The following is a 21,095-nucleotide window of genomic DNA, read 5'->3' on the forward strand; positions in this document are numbered from 1 at the left end:
AAATACTACAAGGTTTAAAAGAAAAATACTTGGGGGATGAGTCAGGGGGAGTCTAGAGGATTTGAAGGAGCCGAACAAGGATATCTAAGAGAAGGGTGCGTGTACGACGAAAATATTGAACTATACCAGTTAATATGTGATTAGTTATATTCAGCGGGTTGAGCCCTCGCTGCTGCGATCTGACCGTGATCTGTAGGTCGCAGGTTTGATTCCCAGCTAGGCCAACTCAGCCTTTCATCCTTCCGAAGTCGATAAACGAGTACCAATTTCGGTTGGGTGATATTGTATGTAAATATGTGCTCTGTATAGCGCTTTGGATTAAGGCGCTATATAAATAACACATCATTATATATAATTATTACAATGCAATTTGTATTGCTATGATGAGCGGGACAAACTACTGTAGCACTTTCTACAGCTCAGACCATTGCTGTCCTGAAGATACATGTACAAACACTGCATGTGCAATTCCAGGGGCCAGCGTCTATTATTGTAATTAGATTTTACTGTGGGTCGCTCAACATGTCATATCATGTCATCTAAAGGTGTTATAAAATGTACATGCCAGAGTTGTAATCACCACTCCAAAAAGAGAACAAATTACACATGTGCAATATAATATCATCGGATTTTGTTAAGGCCAGAATACATTATCACGGTCTTACGCTGGACCTGTTCCACTTTATCTTTAGAATAAGACCAGTAGTTACGCTGCTATGAAAGTAAATTGCTCCAAAGAAATATGCATGTAGGAACTATGGAAAGCTCATATAACAGGCTGGAGGCTTAACGCTGAAACATTCTTCTGCAGGGTGGCTGTCTTCTGTCACTGTTAAACAGAAGTTAGATGCACTTGTGGCAGCTAGCGCTCCTTACATAAAATAGACAGAATCATAGAAATGGGTGTACATGTTTTAAAGGGAAATATTTTAATGGACACGGCAATAGATGGACTAACAGCAGACAGGCATTCCAGGAGGTAGCAGTAGACGTTGTTCCAGAGTTGATGAGAGCATCCCCTACATGCGAAAATAGGAAAGCCCTGCATTAATTATGGTGGGAAAATGAATCAGTAATGGATATATGACCCGGAGAGATTCAAGTGCTCATATCTTAAATTAATGTTTACTAAAGTCAAAACCTAACCACAAGCCCTCAGAACTACTATAAATGTATAGATGCATTCCAAATTTACCGGTCAGTGTTGAGCTGCTGAGGTTGCTAGCCTCTGAAGATGGAGTAGATGCCACCAACTCCTCATCTAGTTTAAGCTGCCTCTCCAAAGGTTGTTCTGGGATGGCTAGAGGAACCCCTTCCCGCGATGGCATGGTGGAGAGTAGCCCCCCCTCAAGCGGCTGCTGTGGCTTCTTCATGGCGTTGCCCTCTTCCTCAGCAGAAATGGCAAATCGTGGCATGTCCACTAGTGCAGAGCAACGGCGCCGAACGGTGAGAGGTGGGCTCGAGTCACTCTCTGTGTGTGATGATTCAGAGATGGACAAGCGCTTACGAAGGCTGAAATAAATAAAGGCAATCACTATTAAACAGCAGCAACACATTTAAACGTGTCTAATGCGACCGTGACACAATAACATGTGAGCAATAAAAACTTAAAGTTAAATCAAAACGGAACACTTTTTTAAAACTAAAGTTACTAGTTTGATTTGATTATTATAATCTCCAACAGCTTTGATTTGTAATGTCGATGACTGCAGCAGGACTGTGGAACAAATTCTCCTTTTAGGCTTTCTTGCCTCAGCTCGAAATGGTATCTTCCCGTTCTTAACAAATCCCCATCAAAGACTATCCTTTGCTTGCCAGGCACTGCTCTGACTGGAAAACATCTAGGTGGCCCTTCTGATCAAAGCACCTTCCTGTAAGGTAAGGTTCAATACCGTGGTCAGCCTGCCCACTGCATCCCAAGAATGTGGATTGTCTAAAATTGCCAGGCCTTCATAAAACCCTTGCCTTCAGTAAATTGTGTTGAGTTCCCAGGTAGATCCATGTTAGGGAGAATTCTCTCTTTAGGCTGAATTCCCTAACCTAGTGAGTCCCCCAGCAGCTTTGCTGGATTACTGGAGTTTGTTTTTTTTTCTCCTGCCAAGAGTGAGACTCTTTTTTTCTCCCACTCTTGAACATGATTTATGGTGTTGCTTTGACTGTTAATGTGTTTTATGGGCTATGGGGTCCTTTACTCCATAGGGTCTCATGTGTTTTTACTATGTGTGTTACACAGCACCCACCGTGCAGTAACCATATACTCCATACCCTGGGACTGACTACTGTCTCCCAGGGCATGTAAAGTCACCATTGGCTTTACTAGTCCCAAATTATTAACAGAAACAGTACAAACCATCATATTGTGGACGTACTGGTCGGGGCAATTCGATTGCCCCGGGGTCTGTTAGTCGAGGGGGCACGTCTCCGTCCCCCCTAATTGAGTTTTGGCTGCTGGCAGTGGATACTACTTTTTATTTTCGACCGCAAATATTTCCCTATGGGATTTTCCCATTGTTCGAGGCTACCAACTTTAATTATTTAATTCTCATAGCCTCGAACATACCGCCGGTTTATTTAATTAATATTAATTCGCCGGTTGGTATTTTTTGCCAGGACTCGATTCTAAAATGGCGTTTGTATTTCTGTGACTCCAACCCAAGTTGAGCCCTTTGTTCCACTTTTTGGCAGGCTTCTCCACAGAAGCCTCCAAAAGTGGTGCCACTCTGTCTGGGTACCACAGGTGGTGTGGGAGGGGGTTTAGGCACCCTGGACTGAGTTACCTTGGTAACTCAAGTCGCACTCTTGTGTGACTGGCCCAAGTGGTGAGCCGGTGGAGCCCTGTGGAACCGACTCACCACTTCCCGACGACAGAGAAGATCTCCCGGCTGGAGAGGCTTCTTCCCCTGACTGGTGGGCACAACCAGTTTACCTTCTTCTCTTCGCACCCCAGACCGGTCTGTGGTCGAATTGCCCATGCCAAGCACCCCGGCAGCCGGATAGCCACTTACCACTAGACCGCAAATCAACGGACCGCTCCTTGTACCTGAGAAACTCTGCGGCTGGTTTCTTCCCTGGCAGTGCAACGGACTCCTGTCTTCCTCCCCGACGAGATCCTCTCTTCCCCCGGACGAAGGACCGACTTGCATCCGCTGCCAGGAACAACTGCCCCCACTGGAGTACTCTCACCACTTTAAGGTACCGTGTCCGCCAGGCCTCCCTTTCTAAAGATTGCTACAAGGTAATAATAACCCCTTAACCTTCTGGACTGGGCTGGCCGCCGTGACCCTCTAACTGGTCCCTTTCTTTGGTCCAACTCCTTTTTGAACCGTTACAAACTTTTGTGCACTGCAACCGTGTGAACTTGGACACATTTCGTTTTGATCCTCTTAAAGTGGATCCGGCCTACTGACTCTGAATTCACGGTGTTACTTTGCCTTCCTTTCTTGTTGTGTTCGTGAAAAAGTGTTGGGATCTGTTTCAATTTATTCTCTGCTTTTCTCTCCCTTTTTAAAACGAATTAGTAGAGTGCCATCTACGTTAAACGCTCACCGCTGTCTGAAAATAAGTGGGGCTTTACTTAAGACTTGTCTAATATTGTTTTAAGGGAGTGCATATCTTTTAGTGACCGTGTTTTTGAATTGATTACTATTAGTGCCTGTGTGTTTTACTAGATGTGGTTTTAAATAAATAATTATATCTCTTTTACACCAAGCCCTGGTCAGTGTTTACTTGTTCTATTGTGTTCTCTTGACCTATTGCGAATACTCTGTATACTGCCTAACTCTTCTTGAGGGAAGTCTGACTGCTCAGCCACAGCTACATAGTAAATCTGTGTGGTACAGACTGCTACCAAGTGGGTTTACTGCCAAACACTTGTAGTCCTAAATCTTTTGCAGTGGTCCCAGAGGGAACTGCACAGGTTTCTGCCTAACAATCCCCATCAGTCATGCTTTCATTCCCTGAGCTGCATAGGCCTAACTATTTCTATTACAAAGAGAGAATTTGAAAATGGTCCCCATTGCAGAGGCTGAGGGAAGCAGCAGGATTACTACAAGGGGGGCGTGGAGGGTTTCAATAAACAGCAGCAAACAGGAGGCTGGGGGAGTATGACTGCGGAATACAGTCCCTTTAGTTTTCAGTCCACTATAGATAACTCTTCCTTATGAAATGGCATTAGTGTGGCACAATTCTATATCAAAAAGTAATATAAAAATGCACCATTGCTGCACCCCTCTTTCCATCTCTTCTTTGTGAGAACACAAATCCTTTCTGTAGCTCTCAGATAGCATCTCTGCACTTTTCCCCTGGATGGTTTAGAATACAGTATGCATCAGTGTACTCCGTTTCTTGCTGCATGTAGCCGAACAGGGCTGGCTGCAAGAGCTACACTGGTTGGTGGAAGCCTTTCATCGGTTTTAGAGACTACAGGCTATTCTGGGGAAAAGCCTACCAGCTGTTCCAAAGTACAAACTAGGAAAGGGTGCTAAAGAAACACTTGATTGTTATGAGGGTGTTTGACACTGCCAGCTGGGAATTGCTGATGCTTCAGAGGCGAAGACCAGATAAGTATAGTATGAACAGATGTATATATTTAAGATAAAAACATCTGGATGCATGCTACCATGTTAGAAGAACGCACATTTTGAATGGGCCATGTCACGAAGCAGAGTGGGAAACAATGAGGGAATTGGGAAGCAACAACATTAAAATGGGATTCAACTGAAAGAAATTTCAGGATGGCCTCTCCTCTGATTGAAACAAGAGGCCAACAAAATGGCAGGAAGATTTCTCAGATTTAATAAGTAAAACGGTGTGTTTTGAATGCAACTGTTTCAAAGTCCTAGTGGCTCTTACCGACAATCCACAGAGGATGATAGACAGTCTGAGGAGTTCAGTGTGCCCACAACTCCCCCCGCCCCGTCTCCACACCTTTGGTGTAAACAAATGGCTCCCAACTGGAAGGAGGTCAATGATCACTAGCGGAGATCCCGAGATGTATGTTTTTTGACAGGGTGGGGGTCTAAGAGGGAGGGACTGTTAACTCTGGCTCAGGGGTACTCTGGCTAACCCCCAATCTCCTCCCCTGGCCGACGACCTTGCGCCACTGCAGGTCGCTCATATGTAAAGGTGGCTTCTCTTCTCTTTCCTTGCCTTCACCTTTCACTCTGAACTATTACCTCCTTGTTGCTTTAGCACATGCTTGCACTGCCTCCCACTTCTTCTGGTCTGCCAGGTGTTGGCTGTGTCCAAGGTACCCTCTATTTCTCTGCCAGCATGGCCTTCCCTTCTCATCTTCTCTTCCAAAGTTTACAGTCGGCTCTTCCTCCACTCCCTCCTCCTTTCTCAATATTACCTCCCTCCTGGGCTGTTTCTCTTCACTCATTTCTTTTTTTGTACTTCTACCATCCTCTCCTGTTCCTGAAACCCTTCTCTCTCCTCCACCTGATCTTTCGGAAACTCTTGACCCATTACACACACCACATCGTTGTCCTGAAGTCCTTCCCCACCCCCTCTCTCACCAGCCTCCCTGGCCTTTCTTTCTCCCAATCTACTGGGTTCCTCTTTGTATTGCTACCTGGGGTCTGTACTCCCAATCTCTGCCTTCTCTCACTTCCTGGCCTGTGCTTCACCCAAGCCTCCCGGTGTCTCTATCCCAGGCCCATCCAGCACCCCTCTCTCCCAAGGCCATCCGGGACCCTATCTCCCAGGGTCATCTGGGGCCCTCTCTCCCAGGGCCACCAAGGAACCTCTCTCCCAGGGCCAACAAGGAAACTCTCTCCCAGGGCCACTCAGAGTCCCTCTCTCCCAAACATCCTTGAGCCCCTCTCTCCCAATACTTTTGGGATCCCTCTCTTCTCAGCCACATGCGTGTCTTTCTCCCCCGACACCTGTTTCTGGTCCTTCACAGCTTCCTGAATCAGTCTTCCTCCTCCAAATCCAACATCCAGCTCTCCCAAAAGTCAACACCTCCATACTTCAGTTGCCTTCTCCGCTCTACTCCTACCACCCCCAAAATAGTTAATTCTCACCTCAAGCACTCTGTCTCCTAGCCTCCTCCCCAAGCTATAATGCTCTTCAGTTTACATGGGGATTTCAAAGTCACCACATCCTTACTCCCAGTTACCTGCTTCACTTTCCTCCTGCTACCTCCAAAGTACTTTCCTTCTCACCTACAGCACACTCCATAAGCGCCTTGGATTAAGGCGCTATATAAATACAATAAATACAATCTCATAGCCCCCAATCTCTCTAAACTATCACACTCTTCAGCTTACCCACAGACTGGATGATGTACTACAACCTAAGGATGGCTTGTAGTTTGGATGTGTGAGTTGTAGAGACCCTCCACAGGGGCAGCTATCTCTTTGATTTTCACACCCTGGCCCCAAACTAGGGAAATATCTCTTAGACTAGTGGGACTTAGGTCTACATGGCTGGAGGCAGCTCTGTGTGGTGATGGGTTAATTGATGGACTTTGGTTTCATTCAGACGTCACTTGCTTCCCCTGTGGTTGCAAGGGGGCTGAAAATGCAGGTGCTGCCGATTCCGAAGGCTGGCTGGTCTTAATCAGTTTCCATTAAAGGGACCATGCTGCCGTTTAGTCCCTTGTTCCAAGTCCTACCCACACTCTTGGGATAGGGTGGAGTGGCTAAAGGATTCTCTCAACGCCATCCCTAGGGCAGCCCTGTATCTTATAGAGGGTGGCGGCACCCAGATGCTGTTGGTCACCCTCTCCCAAAGGCTTAAAGCAAGACAACGCACTTTGTCACAGATATTCCCCTAACCCCCCCACTGATGAAGAGGCTGCCAAAAAGTGTGAATTGATGCAGTCCTTTGACTGGAGCCTGGGATACTCTCTGCCACTCAAAATCATCATAAATGTTGGTAGTTTGGTCTGATTCGTTTTTTATAAAGGAACTGGAAGAGCTACAAGATGATGTCGTGAAATCCTAATGTGAGGAAGTACTTCCTCTGCCTATAACCTTCCAAGATGATGCTGATGTTACATCTCGGACTAAAACATACAAGAAATGGACAGCCAGCTATCTTCGTGTGAGCCAGATGCATCCTTATCTCATTCTCTTGGCGGGACAGTCATTGACACCAGCCTCAACACCTGTGCTCTCTGGAACTTTGCTGAAACCAGTTACATCACGGACCTCGAATTAAAGAGACAAACTAAAAATTACAGACACACAACAGCTGCTGACAGTTTCTGAAGACCTGAAGCACTGAAGATGCATGATCCAGACGACCCACATCTGGTGGTCAAACTCCAAGGAGGGTACCCTTAGATGTGTCACAGTCCCTGGAGAACATATATACCTACTAGAGACCTACTACACTCTTCCACCACTGGAGCTGGTCCTCTTCATTAACTTCCATTGACTCATGGTGCGTCACCCTCTCACAACTCTCAAGCTTGACTTCCCCTGCATCTTGTACTGAATGGTGGCCCTGAATCATGCTGTTCCCATTTTCCTCTTGAATCCTGGCTTGTATTTGCTGTTCTCTCGCAACATTATGTGTTACTACTGACTTCTCCAATTGTATATGCTCTCCCCTCTTGCTTCTCCACTTTTTCACTGCTCACTCTCTATTCTCTCCTCCTCTCGCTTTCTCCCTTTTCCTATCTCCTCCCCTTACTTTCTTCTATGCACTTTATCAGAATTGTCCTTGACCTAGTAGGATAGCAACCTTGTTTGTCCCCCCCCTACTTATTTTCTCCCCCGCAAGCCCTCCAGCACTATCTGAAATGTTGTCAGGCCCAGTACGTTGGTTGCTTGTTTTGTTCCTCCCCTCCCTTTCTGCACCCCTCTCCCTCACCTTTTGTTTATCTCCGGCTCTACCACAAATGTCATCAGGCCTAGTACGGTAGTCGCCTGCCTGTTTCCATTTCCTTCCCACTCTCCCTCTCCCTTCCTTATCTAAATTTTAGCTCTTACACTATCTGAAATGTCGCCAAGCTGAGTAGGATAGTTAATTTCACATTCTTAATGTTCATGGCCTGTAAGAATGTCATTGTATTTTCCCTTGTTCCCTCCCTTGCCTTGCCTTGAAGCGCTTAGAAACACATTGTGTAAATAAACTATCATATCATATCTTCTGGACCAGACTAGATTGCAATGTAACAAAGCCTCAGTGGACATCCTTCAGTGGCCTTTACCTGTTTGTTTGCTTCATCGCCACATAATGCTAGAAACCAGCAGACACACATCTCTCATGTAAGGAAAGTAAAGTGTTGGGAAAGATTTGGCTATAGGATGGCTGCGGTTTTATATGCAGAATTGTAAGACACATAATTGCAGGAATCTAAGCACCTTAAAGCCACAAAGGAAGGAAGAACCCCGACTGCATACCCTGACTATAGAATTAACGTTTACAAGCTTAGCATCAGGTCTATCGGGCACCTCTGCATTATAGATGATCGGACAGCTGTCAGTATCCCATCACTGAAAACCAACTAACCAATCCTCAGTAAGCCACACAACCTCCTTTCACACCATGAATGACCCACCCCTCCCCCAGCCACAGTTAATGAATAACTTACACTTCAAACCAAAGGAACGTGCCTTTCTAGGTTTAACCTTGTATATCCCTGTACACAAACGAATGATCGCCTTTAAAGAGACACATCATTTAGGGTGGAATTTCTTGATTCAAAGTGAATACCCTTAACCTGCATCTTGTCCACCCTCCCTCCAATCCTGACAACTTGGCCTTCATTGCTCGACATTCACTACTCATAGGTACTAAGGCAAGAGCCAGGGAAGCCCTCCTGCCTATGTCAACAAACTACTCCGGCCACCAAATGTAATATCTGGAGAAACCCTTGGACACTCGCTTCTCCCATTCTGCCCCCCCCCCTTTACTGCTTGATGACGCTAGCTTTGGCAAAATAGCTATAATAGGGGGACTCACCTTTCATTCTCCTCTGTACTGGCATTACCTTCCCTCTTCCGTCTCATGTTGGTGCCATATTCTACTATTCACCCATAAGCACTTTCAGGTTGCCTATTTCTCTAGTTTCTTCATAATTGAATATGACTTATCTTGATTAATGTTTTTATCAGTTATGATTTCTATTCTACATTGTATTTGATTATGAATTTTAATGTTGATAAGCACTCTGCATATCATGTTTATAAGGTATGCACTACATACATAAAACAAAATAAATGTTGGTAAAGTGCTAAACAAGGTGACTTCTACTTGAATACTCATTGAGCATAGTAGGTAGGCAGTTCAATTCCCTTTGTAAAAGCCAGGTGGCAGAACTTGATAACCATTTTCCATTAGCTGGGTCAGTAATTTAGCAAATCAATCACCAATGAAGATCTCAAATTCCGTTTAAAAAGACATTTCCCCAGTGCTTGGATGGATAGTTCCTGCTTAAAATTAATTGTCTGTAAATGTACATTTTCTAGGATGTTTAGGTATTCCTAAACACTTTATGAATTGGAATAATCAAATTGGCGTTGTTGGTAATATAGTAGGTGAGTGAAAGGAAACAAGAGACCAACAAGGGCATTGACGTCAAAAGAGGCAATCTGGGTGTGGCCACTCAATAACAAGCAGAAGTGGGTACTGAAATCACAGGAGGCAGGGTTAATCGAAAAACACATAGATCACTAATGGCAAAGGAGACAAGCAAATATTTGCCACCGCTATTACAAGAGGCCAAACGATTGCCCATTGATGTCATGTACTGATATATCGAAGCAGAAATAAGACTGGATTGGATTCGGTCTGGTCTATCCTAAATATTAGCATAAATACATGACTTTTAAATATATATATATATATATATATATATATATATATATATATATATATATATATATATATATATATATATATATATATATATATTTTAAATGAGACTTGCCCAGCACCTGGCCTAATTTAAAATGTCTCTTGCAGCTAAGGAATCTCAGAAGTCTTCTCAAACTTGCCGATGACCAGTTTTTCCCTTTCTGCAACTCCCAGAATTGTGCTATATCCATGAATGTATTGTTCTTAGAATTGAAATAACAGAACATGGGTAGGTCACCCAATAACTCCACTTGACTTTGAATATTTTGCCATGTAAACCAGTTGATGCCATTTTTGTAATCATCAAAATATAACCTGGTGGAATTTTTAAGGGTCTGAGTTTTGGGGTTCCGCTCTAATATAAAATAGGACAACATAGCACTCGAGGCCAGCCCCAGGCAGGCAGCTTTTAGGAGGCTGCTCGTCAAGTGACCTAAGTCTCACTCACCCACTTTGCCCTGCTCCTTCCTTTCCTTTATCAACTCTTATATCATGCAACATCACCATTGAGAATCTTAGACCTCTTTTGCATCCCATCTCCATAGCCCATCACACATTCATTAACGCCAACCCAACCTCGCTAGTTGAATTGTATAACAACACTCTGGAACAGGCTCTAAACCGAATAGGCCCCCTCAAAATGCGAAAAACCAAACCATCCGCCCATGTGAACAAATAGTTCTCAGCAGAATTAAAAGCCCTCCGTGACCTAAAAAGAACAGCTGAAACTAGTTGGAGAAAAGCCCCTTCCCTCTCCATTAAAGAAAAATGTTCTGAGGCAGCCACCACCTACAAAGCTGCCATCACGAATGCCAAAACAAATTTAGAATACCAGAATCCAAAACTCTAAATCCACCACTAAAGAGTTATTCTCTATACTTAGAGAATTGGAATCACCAGTGCCCTCCTGCGATGACTGCATTAAGGACAAAACCTGGTGTAACAATATCCAACTAGCTCTCTAATAAAATAGCACTACTACAAGCTAAAATGGAATCTAAAAAAGCAAACATTGGTGCAAAAGATCATTCCAGCCATATGCAGAGCCTACCTCACCAGAATTGCCCCCTCTTTCACTTCTCTCCAGTTACGGAAGATGAAGTAACCAACATTATCACAAGACTCAAACCATCCAACTGTCTAGGGGACCTATGTCCTGCCTCAGTTATCAAGGATGGGGCCAAAGATCTCACACCCTTTATTACCAACCCGATTAACTCCTCATTCAAGAACTCCACGGTAACAAGCAACCTAAAAGAGGCAAGGGTTCTCCCACTCCTCAAAAAGCCCAGTTTAGACCCGAACATCCCCACCAACTACAGACCCATCACAACTGTACCCATTCTCCTAAAGATATTAGACAGAGTAGCTTACCTCCAAATACAACAACATTTGGAAGACAACAACCTTCTTGGCCTGCGACAATCTGGCTTTAGAACCAGGCATGGGACTGAAACAGCACTCCTGGACCTAAAAATCCAAATGGATGAAACCAAAGACAAGGGCAACTTGACCACACTGCTCCTGTTGGATTTGTCTACAGCCTTCGATCTAGTCGACCACCAAATTCTCACCAACCACCTTTCCTTGGCTGCTGCATTCTCCCAGAATGCCACCAATTGGATTCGGTCCTTCCTTCCGGACAGAACAACCAGGGTCTTCGCCCCATCAGGCGGCGCCGCAGCAGACCCTATCCCTATCCAATGTAGAGTCCCACAAGGTTCTTGCATCTCCCCCACGCTCTACAACATTTTCACAAAGCTCCTCTTTGACCGTCTTGATGATCTGGGTGTCACATATACGAACTATGCCGATGACACACAGATCCTCATTGCACTCACAGGGAACTATGAGGAGGAAGTTGAACGAGATCTACCTAGAAATCCAAGCATGGATGGCCACCCACAGCCTCTGCTTAAACGATAAGACAGAACTGCTTATTGTCGGATCCCAGGCCCGACTTAAACTAGACCTCAGATACCAATCATGTATCCTTGATGGCAACATCATAAAAGTATCTAAAGAAGTTAAAACACTGGGTGGGTACCTCGACTCCACCCTCTCTCTCAAAAAACAAGCCACCATCTCATCTACAGCATACACTAGCAAGCTTATCAATGCGTGCAAACCATTTCTATCCACCAGTAGTTGCCTTACCCTGGCCAGGGCACTTATATTGTCCAAACTGGACTACTGCAACACACTCTGGCTCCAATCCTCGTCCGAGTCCCTCCTTAACTCTTCCAACGCCACGTAGAGTCCTGATGTGTTTCCGCGCATCCTTCAGTCTCGCTTTTCTGGGGCGCTTTGCGCTTCGGTTGGGGGTAGAAAAAGTGCTCATGAATGGCCAGGGGGCCTGCTGTTTGTAGGCCACGCGTGAGGACGTGAGGATGCGATCTCACAGAGCAGTGGCCATCTTGGAAACCACCATCATTTGTATTTTATCACACACAGATGCCTGTCCAACTCTGCTCCACCTTACCTGTCTCAAAGCTCCCTGAAAGCCCAGCCTTCCAGACCAGTAAGACTGGCATTTGTTCATCGGCTCGTCCAACTTAAGTTCAAATGTGCCGAAAGTGGGGGTGCAAGCTTCCCCTCTGTGGCAGCCAACCAATGGAACTTTCTCCCACCACACTTAAGAACTGAACAATCCTACAGGGTGTTTGGGGAGTTTTCCTAAAGTCCCACTTGGAGGTAAGACTTTAGTAAGCTATACCAGTGGTTTGTAGATCCACAACTCTTAGTATCAGTATGTACTACTGCTGGAGCCTTGGTAGAGTGGCAGAGAAGTCATGTTTATCCCTCTGCCAGTGTTTTCCTCTTGAGGTAAACCTGAGCCTCTAAGGCTCTGTAATGTTTACCAGCTTTTGTGGGGTGAAATTCTTTGGAAAGTTCTTGTGTGCGTGTTGTAATCCACCTTCCTGCTTCCGGACACGGCCCTCTTCCCGCCTCCCTCACCTCCCCCCCTCCTGATTGGCTAACACCGTGAGCCATGTTGTGTAGGCCTTAGGCATCTGCATGCTCGCAGATCGGGCACTCTGCCGGTGTTTTCATCTTGCGGTAAGCCTGAGCCTCTAAGGCTCTGAAATCTTTACCAGCTTTTGTGGGGTGACATTCATTGGAAAGCGCTTGTGTGTGCGTTGTAAACCACCTTCCCCATCCGGATACGGCCCTGTTGCCTCCTCCTTCCCGTCGCCCTCTCCTGATTGGCTAACACCTGCAGCCGTGTTGTGTAGGCTCTAGGCCCCTGCACGCTTGCAGATCGGGCACTCTGCCGGTATTTTCCTCTTGCGGTAAACCTGAGCCTCTAAGGCTCTGTAATCTTTACCAGCTTTTGTGGGGTTAAATTCTTTGGAAAGTGCTTGTGTTCACGTTGTAATCCATCTTCCTCTTCCGGACATTGCCATGTTCCCTTCCTCTCCAGCCCCCTCTCATGCCTATTATGTTGGCATACAACTCCAGGCAAACAACTTCGAAACCTTTGGTACGTATACTTCACATCACCTTTGTGGACAAAGGCTGCAGGTATGGCCAAACACCCATGCCCTGTAGAATGCAGCTATGGCTATGCTCATCCGGTCTAGGAGCGCATATAGCCGACCACACTGAAACACCTCCGCCACTAGCATACAGTGACTACCAACGAAAAGAAATTCGGTACAGCTGGCCACACATCGACCCTCTCAACAATAGCACTCTATCGCAAACCACAACACCGCCCACCCACGTGCCTGACCTTTTTGGGCTGCTTCGTTGAGCCTAGCCAGCAACCTAAGACCTAGTCCGGCGAAAATGCACACATGCATCTCCTAATCTAAAACTCTTAGAACTTCCAACACATGGACTATGGTCACCGAGGGCTTTCCAACCACAAAGTGCATTGAGACCATACAAATAGGCGAAGAGCGCTATATAAATAACCAAATACAATAAGAGGAAGTTGTGAGCTGTAGGTAAGTACACGGAACCTATTAGTAATGCACATCAAAGAAACACACACATAAATGCATATTAAAATATAGATTATATTTACACAAGATTCACTTTCAAATAAATAGCACAACAAACCAAAACACTTAGTAATACTTTAGAATACTTTTCAAGCTTAGTTTGTAGTTGCTTGCAGTTACATTTTTTTTTACAGCTTTTGACAGTAATGACAGTTATAATAATACGCACTTGCGAATCTTAGCCAAAATATGGTTAAGAAATGTACTCTGCATACACATATAAGATAGTGACTTTTGGCAAGGAAAATAGGCTTAAGGTTCTAGCAGCAGTTTCTTCACACAGCAAGTCTTAAGTTCCAAAATGTAACCTTAGCTAAAGGCAGTTCTGAGAGGGCTCAAAGTCTTGACAAGCAGCAGAATACGGGAAATTCTGTGGATACTTTCAAGTCTCTAGTCTTTACGATGTAGCAAGATTAGACCAACGTTGAAGATCCTGTTAAGGACTCGATAAAGGGACACAAGCAGCAGCTTCATTCGGGGGTAAGACGGGGGTACCCTGGATACCTCTATGTGCACTTCAACGCTCTGGAGCGACTTAAATCAAAGTAAGCGATACCTGCCTCGCCACAGTACCTTAGAAAAGATTGTGGCTGGATTCTCCTCGATGTGGCAGCGCTGGACCTGACTTCCAGATTCCTTGGTCTGATGACAAAAGGCAGGACAACAGACAGAATCTCTCAGCAGCAGTCATGAGGGAGGACCTCTGTTACAGCTTTCAGCAACTTCACTGGCCACACTGCGGTTTTGACACCTTTTCGGCAGCACAAACAAATGACGCGATTCGCCAGGTCAATCATCTTCGCTTCTTACAGTCCCTCATTCTGCTTAGGGGGTCTGGATGAGTCGGATCGGGTCTCTGGATTGTCCTCGAGGGCACAGCAAAGTCTTAAACAGATTCAGCCTTTCCACAACTTTGCACTCGAACTGGGCAATAGGTCGCCTGATATTGGCGTTTCGTTCGAAGCTCTGGAAACTCACAGTACCTTCGGAATCAAAGTTTGTCTTGGGACTGGTTGTTCCCACCAGTCAAAGGGAAGGAGTCTTCCTCCTCGGAGTCCCGTTGTCTCACAGAAAACGAGAGTCAGGACAGCAGTGGTCGCTTCATTGTGTTGTAAAGGGTCTTCAGCCGTCTTTGGTCATCATCTTCTTCAGTTACTTCAGTTTACAGTGGCCAACCTACCTTTCACCTCAGGAGCCTCACCTTTTATTCAGTTCCTGCACACACTCCTCTGCAATAAAGCTCAGCAATTTACAGGAAAGGGGAGGGAGGCTGTCCAATCAGGACAGCCAGACACACAGTGGGAGCTGGTTTCATCCAGGCAGACAAAGGGCATGGGAGTGAAAATCTCCTCCCCCACTTCCTGCAAAAGAGACACACACACCCCGCCCCCTCATCAGGAGCAGCTGGAGCACATCAACTGGTTCGAGATGGTGGACATCTGCCTGCATCCAGGCAGACGGCTCCACTTGCATGTATTACATCAACAAGCAGGGCGGTACTAGATCCCCGCCTCCTTGCAGGCGACATTTGGGAGTTGGCACTGTCGAACAGCATTCACTTGTCAGGGGCCCAACTGCCTGGGGAATCCAACCAGGAGGCAGACAGGCTGAGGAGGCTGGGGATGGACAATTATGAGTGGCAGTCGAACAAAGAAGTCCTGCAGGGGATCTTCAGCAGGTCGGACCACCCCCAGGTGGACCTCTTCGCCACGAGAGACAACAGGAGGTTCCCACAGTTTGCCTCATGCCTAGGGCTGGGCAGGGGCTCCTTGGTCGACGCATTACACATCCTGTGGAACAACAGGAATGCCTACGCTTTTCCCCCTACTCCTCTGATCCACAAGGTCATCGGCAGGGTCAGGGATTCTCTGAACCTTTGGCACATCCTGACAGCGCTATGTTGGTCCGCAAGACTCTGGTATTCGGATCTCCTCCATCTGTCGGATCACCCCCGGTACACCTCCCGGTGGGCTCAGCCTACCTACCGTCTCAGCAGAGGGGCACAGTGGTTCACCTCGCTCTGCAGAAATTAGCCTTTGCAGCTATGTTACTGAACAGGTTGTCCTGGAGCATCTACACATGTCCCGAGATAACCTGGCTATCATACAGGGGGGTAGTAATGACTCCACCAGGAATCAATACAAGAGCAAGTGGACCAGGTTTTGTCACTGGGCAGAAGCAAAAAAGGTTGATCCACTAACATGCTCTCTGGACAATGTTCTATCTTTCTTAGCGCATCTGGCTCAGTCAGGTGTCCAGGTGGACATATGCCGCATGTATCATAGGGGCCTACAAGAACTCTGGTGACAATATCTTTTCATCCTCCAACCCAGTGGTTAAGAGACACCTGGCAGTCTTACCAGATTATATCTGCCTGTAAAATGGCCACAGCCTGGCACCCTAAGGTTGTGCTCTGCGCCCTGGCGCCCAAATGTTCTTTGCAGACCCAAAGGATGAGGCTCAGAAGGTATTTCATTGCCTGGATGACAGGCGTGCTATAAGATTTCACCTAGAATGGACTAAAAGCTTCCGTAAGTCAGATGCCTGATTCATCACATTTGGTGGCCCAAAGCCAGGTTCTCAGCCATCCAAGGCTTCGATAGCAAGGTGGTTATGGCCATCAAGGAGGCGTATGAGGGGCAGCACAAGCCTTTGCCAGAAAACATGAACGCCCACGCCATCAGAGCCAAGGCCACGGCGGTAGCTTTTCAAAGACACTTCCAAAGCAGACTATCAGCAAAGCAGCTACGTGGGCTACTCCCTCTGCCTTTTGCAAACACTACTGCTCTGATGCCAGCGCCAGGTCGGATGCAGCATTTGGCCAGGCAGTTTTGAAGAACTTGTTTTCTTAAGACGAGCAACTCTTCTCCCTGGGGCTGCATTCAGTTGTAATTGCTGAAACAGTATGGAGGAAAGGGGACGGGAGGTAGAAGTAATTATAAGTTACTCACCGTAGTGACTAACATACTCCTAACCCATAGTCCTTTTACTCCATACGTTCCACCATCCTCCGCCTTAATAAAACCTGTGTCATTAGGCAAACTTATTATTGTCGATGCGTCAAAGGGGACTGAAGAGTGGCGCCGGTGGGCGGCGTCAGGGGCGCACATTTTCCCATGGGCGCGCCCCCGCGCGCTCCTAAATTTAAAGGGGCAGACAATTTTCTCTGGTGAAAAGGGTTCAGTTTCCCGTACCTAGCAAGGGACGCCCATACAGTATGGAGGAAAGGGTACAGGACGTAGGAGTACAGCTAATATAAAGGTGATCCACAATGCCTTTGAAATCCTTGAATGTCATTCTTGCCTCATGGTTCTCCTTAAACTCTCATCAGCATTTGACACAGCAGGCACTCCCCAGCATTCTACTTCGCTGCATTGGGGTTCAGTGAGCTTGTCCTCAGCTGGATCCTTTTGTAGCTAGCGGACACCAGTTTGTACAAACGGATTCCTCCAGATCACCAACTCTACAAATCTCCTCTGGAGTTCTCCCCTGTGATCTTCAATCTTTAAATGGAACCGCTTGGAACACTCCTCATTCCACATCCAATTATACGTAGACATTGAAGACATCCACAGGATCAAGGCCTGCCTCACATTGATCCATTCGTGGCTGTCCTGTGCTTACCTGAAGCTTTACCCCCCCCCCCCCAAGACAGAATTCCTCCTGCTGACCAACAACACTGAATCCCCGGACATCCAGTCATGGCTCCCTGCTAGGCACCTTGAGGGTTTCGCACTCCAGCTGGGCCACCTGCGCCAAGTCGCTTGGGTTTGATTTCAACAGACATCTCTCCTTCAAACAGCACATAGCAAGGATGACACAATCGGCTTGTTACCAACTTTCTCTCCTGCGGAAAATCAAGCCCTTGATCCCTGAAAAAAACTTCAGATCTGTTGTCCAACCCATGATCCTCTCCCACCTGGTTGGTGGCAATGTCCTATTGGAAGGCCTTCCAGGAACTACCCTGGTTCCCTTGAGATGTGTCCTGCATTGTGCAGCACAACTCTTCAAAGTACTCTGCAAATTCGACCACAGCACCCAGACCTTCATCGAACTGCACTCACTGGCTCCCGCTGCAAGCTTGTTTCATCTTGAAATCCTGCTGCATCACCTACAAAGCTGTCACCTTGAAGTCCCCAAGCTACCTCACCGAGATTCTCAGCATCTATGGAGGCCTATGATCCACCAGAAGTAAGGACATCCAACTCTAAGAGAGGCTTCCATGCCTCTACTAAGGAAACGCTCAGAATGTCCATTAGATAAAAAGAGTACCCAATTGTGTCAAAATGCCCACTTCTATCCCTCACACTTGTATCTAATAAGAAAAGGATAGTGGCAATTCTTGGCCCAGAAGAATGACTCCCTTCTTCTGGACAATGAGCCACAGTCCAATCGTAGGGGAAATTTCACTTGTGAGAATGACTCCCTTCTCCAGGTCTCAGTTCCTTTTACAAGGTAAACAAAGTTCCAACTTGTGGTGCTGTAAGGTTTAAGTTCCCAAAAAAAAAAATATTCAAATCAAACATTATTCCTTATTGACCATCGCTCCGTTTCACTATTGGGTTCCCGGAGAATGCCTACCTTCTCCACGAAGTCTATTCTCAATGTTCTCACAGTGCCAGGGGAATCGCTCCTTTCACTGGGACTTTCTTCTGATTGGCTTTACAGTACACAATATGCGGGAAAAGCACTAGGAGGTATTGCTTCCTTCTCCTGAGGTTTCTTGGCTTCACAGATCACAAGGGTTGAGCGGAATGACTCCCTTTCCTCCAGGTCCTTCTTAGACTTTAGTATACAGTTCAGCCTTCCAGCGGGAATGCCTCCCTTTACCTGGCTTTTCTCAGGCTCTTCACAGTGCCACAACGGCCGGGAATGACTCCCTTCCCATGGACTTTCTCAGACTTGCACAGTACACAATGCCAGGGTGTATGCTTCATCACTGGCCTTGTTCAGGCTTTCGGAGTTGCCCATCTCAGGCTTTCACAGTAGCCTTTCTCAGGCTTTTCTTTCTCAATAACTTTTATCTCAGTTTTAGGGGTGCAGGCCCTGGACCCGTATGCTTTCTCATGTTGGATTCTACAGGTCTGGTTCACTACCCTGTGACGAGGAAGAGTATGCTTGTCACTCTTCCCCTTTTGGGTGCGGGTCCCCAACCCGTAATCTTTCCAATCTGTTACATAGACCGGGTTTAATCACCAGCCAAGTACTGCAACGTTCGTGGCTTCTGAGTTTGGCTAGGTTACGAGCAGCCCTGTTACCTGCTAGGGTTTTGCCAACGCTGTTCTGAGGCGGGTGGCTTGAGTGCAGCTTCTTGTGGGTTTCCTCCGGGCCTCTCAATCCACCGGCAGCCCTTCTCCTGCTTGCACCTTCATTCCCATGACCGCGTATCCCAGCACTCTACGGAGATGGAGGCAGATTGCAGCAGCTTTCTTCTTTTCCGCCCAGGACCGGCAACCGGACAGTCTTATTGCAGCCCAGAAAGCATCTCCTACACAGACCTCAGGCTTCCAGTGTTTCTTCTGCTCAAGTTCGCTCCAGGGAGGGTCCTTCTCTCTCTCTCCCATGGGTTTTCCCATCTCTATTTTGTATTGGCTCTGGCCAATCGAGTTCCGGGAAACACTAGACTGCTCAGCTTGGTTCAACGAGACAATATGTACTGCTCTGCACCTCTCCCTTCTCCCAGTACTTATGAAGGCTGTTATCTCTATTCTTCATCGTCTCAGTACTTCCCAAGGAAGTGGACTTTTCTACTATACACCTATACGTAGATGCATTGGGCACATAGGTCGAGAGGATAGGGTAGAAGGGTGGGTGTGGATCCAGTGCTGTGGTTGAATACTGCTCTCTCCCTGGATAGCTGTCCTTGGTTCCACAAGGGGAATCCCTCCATATGAGATCCACCCGCTGATTACCACCCACCAGGAGGACTATCGGGTAGCAGCCTCACCTCCCTTGTCGGAATAGAAACAATATTATGCCTCCTATTGTAACAATTGTATGTGTATTGGCCTACGCCAAGTTGTCTAAACATCATGTGCGAACAAACTCCACGGCAAGGTCTTGACCTTAGAGAAATTAATGCAAGCCGCCATCTTGGATAAAACCGCCATTTTAGGTTCTCTTGTTATGTAGAAGTCACCCTGAACATCAAAATGGAGGCCAAATGACATTCTGAGTAAGATTCTGGCCATTGTGACCTCTGTACAACTGAATAATTAATATGCCTGCAGGCCACTTGTCGGGGTCGCGAACAGAGACCTTGTCCTACTGTTGAACTATATGTAAATGTACTACTTATATCAGCGAAACTAATCGAAATGCATATATTAAAGGATTGACCTGGCAAGGAACCCTAAGACCATAATTAAATATTTTGCAGAATGGTTAACCTGCAAGAGGGTTGGCCAAGGGCTGGACAAATTGTATAAAAGGCCCGGGTATTCCAATATGCACTCTCTCACTAAACACATCGAACCCTCGTTCAAGTTTGTTATGTTATACTGGGAGCCGAATAGCTATCCGTTTGTCAATTGACTTGGTAACTGTTGTAGCTTGAAATAAAGCGCTTGTATGTTTCTTTGTAACCTGTGTTGGTGTGTTTCTTTTTGGGCTTCCCGGCCTCATATTTCTTTGTTTTCACACCCTGGCCTCGTGGGAAGGGGTTCACCCTAGGGGAGAAGGGATGACATTCGAAGATCCGTCACAGCAAACATGAACTCGCTGGTGCAGAAAGGAAAGAACCATAGGACAGACCTTATGTGTCTATTCCCAAAGACTCTAGAACCTCCTCCCCATTAACATCCGGCTTGCCCACTTGCTTCTACAGTTCAGGAAAGAACTCTAGACCCTCCTCTTCAACGAATGGCTCCTCCCCAACACCTAGGTCCATACAACATCCACTCCACACTATAGTCGCCCCCTGGCATTCAGAGCCCCACTGTATCCTTCCCTGGCAACTTGTAGACCCATTGTGACAATTGCCCTTTGTGATGGGTCGGAAGAAGCAGGCAGACACTTGAAGAACATTACGAGTATCATAGACGTCTCTTTACCTATTGCTAAAGGGTTTTCCATGTCTATATACCAAACTCAAGGTGCTCGTCATTCAACAGGAACTCCTAAATGAATCCGTCCTTCGTCCAAAACTAATTCTACCTGACCCTACCACTTTCTTAGCTAACTGAAATTACATTAGGCTAGGATAATGTCCACCTTTTCTGGATTTCTCTTGTGGCAATGTCTCTATTTAGTTCATAGTTCTCTTCATCGAGA

The 21,095-nt window shown here is 46.4% G+C and overlaps 1 protein-coding gene across 11 annotated transcripts in view; it reads right to left on the reverse strand.

The window, feature by feature from the left end:
* LOC138548762 (microtubule-associated serine/threonine-protein kinase 2-like) overlaps positions 1–21,095 on the reverse strand; it is a 2,396,492-nt gene that overhangs the window by 83,545 nt on the left and 2,291,852 nt on the right. For all 11 annotated transcript variants that reach the window (XM_069642298.1, XM_069642297.1, XM_069642303.1 and 8 more), the window contains one exon: positions 1,196–1,512. In XM_069642298.1, coding sequence (XP_069498399.1) covers positions 1,196–1,512 — 317 coding nt within the window. The remainder of the gene's footprint in view (positions 1–1,195; positions 1,513–21,095) is intronic.

This window comes from Ambystoma mexicanum, chromosome 1q (assembly GCF_040938575.1).
Source record: "Ambystoma mexicanum isolate Mex_15411 chromosome 1q, UKY_AmexF1_1, whole genome shotgun sequence".
Taxonomy (NCBI): domain Eukaryota; kingdom Metazoa; phylum Chordata; class Amphibia; order Caudata; family Ambystomatidae; genus Ambystoma; species Ambystoma mexicanum.